Source organism: Carya illinoinensis, chromosome 7 (assembly GCF_018687715.1).
Source record: "Carya illinoinensis cultivar Pawnee chromosome 7, C.illinoinensisPawnee_v1, whole genome shotgun sequence".
Taxonomy (NCBI): Eukaryota; Viridiplantae; Streptophyta; class Magnoliopsida; order Fagales; family Juglandaceae; genus Carya; species Carya illinoinensis.
Window position 1 is genome coordinate 4,958,002 of NC_056758.1, and position 3,189 is coordinate 4,961,190.

Here is a 3,189-nt window from a genome sequence, read left to right on the forward strand (position 1 = left end):
ATTTTGAGATTTGAAAAAATTAAATTGTTTATTATATTTTGTATTCAAATTTGAAAAAAGTTATAATAATTAGATGAAATGAATTGAGATGAGTTGATGGTAGCTTGGAATCTAAACTAGTAGAATCTAATATGATTTTTATTAGTCTTACATTGAAAAGACAATTAAACTTTTAGTGGTTTACAAGTGAATGAGTTTCACGATATATAAAATAGAATATAAGACACATAGTAGTAATGTTACCCAGTGCAAAGCATTGACCACACGCACGCATCACTGGCATCGCATAGACGCATTGACGCTTTAGATGCATTTAGCATTTTGCACATACACATCATCGCAAGTGATAGATTTATTTTAATCAAACGAAGTGATGCATTTCTTCAATTTTGACAATTATTAATAATTGTCAATCACAATTATTTTTCTAATTGTTTGTTTAATTTAAAACGAAATGTTATATCAATTGCTGTTATTTACATATACTTGTTTTGAGATTAGTGTTCAGAATTTACAATTTATATATTATATAAATAATGTTATACAGGACATAATTATCAGATTTTGAAATCAATTCATGAGTGGGGGATAATATTTATCTAAAATACAAATTAACAATCACCTCGCTATTTTGCAATTTCCATCTCTGTTTGCCATTCAATTTTCTAACACAAATTGTACCTCGTAATCGGTAGCCTAAAGGATTTTACTATAATTTAGGGAATCAGGACTTAAGTTACTGAAGATGAACGATGGCGATGGCAAGGACGGTGATGACTCTGTCCGAAGACATGATTGTGGAAATACTCCTGCGTTTGCCCGTCAAAATTTTGGCCCGGTTCAGGTGCGTTTCTAACCATTGGCGCTCTTTAATTTCCGATCCCCAATTTGCTAAAACGCACTTCAAGAGAGCGTCAGAGCACACCCAAAATCCTACTATCGACCCCTTCTATGCTTGGATTCATAGAGATTGATGCACCTTTCTGGGACGGTTCTGCTGTGAGAGATCTCTTTTTCCGATTCAAGCAACGGGGTCGTGCTGTTAAGATGGTGGGATCTTGTAATGGTCTGGTTTGCGTCACCCTATATAACCATAAGGATTTCTATATTTGGAATCCATCAACTGGAGCCCACAGGAAACTACCTGACCCTGAAGTTTCACCCGATGGTGGGACGTACAAGTATGGCTTCGGCTATGATTCATCCTCTGGTGACTATAAGGTCCTTGTGGCCTCTTACGGTGCCAGGAATCCTGGTCATTTTCTTGGGTCTGAAGGCAAGCTTTTCTCGTTGAAAAGAAACTCCTGGATAAGGATTCAAGTCCTCGATAACCCATATGAATCTTACTACTCAGCAGGGATCCTTTGCAATGGTGCTCTGCATTGGGAAGTCGTGTTGGACGAGCCTTATAAATGTCAAATGATCGTTGCGTTTAATTTAGCTGAGGAGAAATTCATCAACGTTCCTTACCCTTCGATACCCATAGAAGAGTATGATGAAGAGGAAGAAGTTATAGACATATGTTTCGATGGTTTGAGGAATCTTGGGGGACGCCTATGTTTTACATGTTATAGATCTAACTTCGTCGACTTATTGGTAATGATGGAATATGGAGTTCAGCAATCATGGGAACGTATGTTTAAAGTTGTGTGTGATGATCCATTTGGACTTTTTATGAATTTATTCGCGCTATGGTCCTCAAGTGCTGGTCAGTTTGTGGGCATATATAAGAGACAGGAGTTAATGAGGAAATTTTTTGAAGAAGAGACTCATGAGACCTTTGTTTTTTGTCGTCACCCAGATGGTTGGGAAGCAGTTGTTTTTGCCGAGAGTTTACTTTCGCCTAATGATTATGATTTGGACGATGTTTAACACCCTTAATGGGCAAAGAAAATTCCTGCGCTCAAATTCTGGTGTATTTCCATTTTAGTCATTATTTGGCTGTTTTATCTTCACCATTTAGCTACCTGTAATTTTAAGATTGGATACATTTTTGCTTCTCTTCTTTATCACTTGTTTTGATACTCTCCCTCTTCAAAAGAAATGTAGAATGTTGACGTGTCTAACCATGAAAGATAAATGTGTAGGAGATATCAATGGGTACAAGTCTTCTGCATAATTTAAGATTAGTCTGTTCCAGTTATCAAATCCCATGCTAGAATTTCATTTTGTTGTACCAATTGTTGCAAAATTATCTGTTCAGATAATATGTGACCCAGAAAGAGTGATGGCAGTGGTCTTTGTCTGTTTGGAGTTGTGGGGTGGGGATAAATATTGTGTCAGAGTGTTCTTGTTAGTTAGGAATTTGTGTTTCTGAGATTATTCGTGTTAAAACCCTTGGTTTTGATGTACCATTTGACTGCTAGAAGTATGTGCTCATTCCAAGTATGGGAGAGCTTGGGGGGTCGGTGTTCTAATGAAGTGAGGTGTGTATCCCGGGATTAGTCAGGACGCTATTCTTAGACACCCGGCGCCAATCAAATAAAAAGTGAAGTGAGGTGTGCATGGTGTGGGTTTGTGGAAAAATACTAGGAATGGTTGGGAGGGTTTTGCTGGTCATATTAGATTTGCAGTTGGTGAAGGATATAGGGCCAGTTTTTGGCATGATACTTGGGGCTCTCATGCGGCCCTTGAGAACATGTTTCCTTCCCGCTTCCGGATTGCTTATGATCAGGAGGCTTGGGTGTTAGGTCTTTTAGACAGCTCTAGTGGCACTTTCTAGTGGAATGCTTGTTTTCCTATGCTGCACAGGATTGGAAATGTGTGCCATTTCTGACCTTTTCAACTTGCTGTACACTTCTAGCATTGGTAGTGTTGAGGTGGACACGAAGCTGTGGATCCATTCTGGGAATAATAAGTTCACTGTTCAATCAGTGTTCAGGCTGTTGTCATGTCAGAATCACAATCCTTTTCCTTAGAAGTGCATATGAAGGAGTAAGGTGCCTTCCCAAGTAGTTTTTTTTCTGGTTAGACAGAATTTCTTTGGAAAATATTGACTAAGGAAAATTTGAGGAAGCGTGGGTCTATTGTAATGTATTGGTGCCATATGTGTAAAAAAAGTGATAAAGCTGTAGCTTATTTCTTACCTAACCGTGAGGTGGCAAGAATCTTATGGGATGAGATTTTTAGCAGCACCAAGCTTGCCTTGGTGACATTTAGGAGGGTGGTGGATTTTTTTGTTTGCTGGAG

The 3,189-nt window shown here is 38.4% G+C and overlaps 1 protein-coding gene across 1 annotated transcript; it reads left to right on the forward strand.

Moving 5' to 3' along the window:
• The first annotated feature begins 806 nt into the window (after positions 1-806).
• Positions 807-2,124, forward strand: LOC122314858 (F-box/kelch-repeat protein At3g06240-like). The gene has a single exon (XM_043130485.1). The coding sequence runs from the start codon at positions 952-954 to the stop codon at positions 1,870-1,872; it is 921 nt and encodes a 306-aa protein (XP_042986419.1). The 5' UTR covers positions 807-951; the 3' UTR covers positions 1,873-2,124.
• Positions 2,125-3,189: the final 1,065 nt, after the last annotated feature.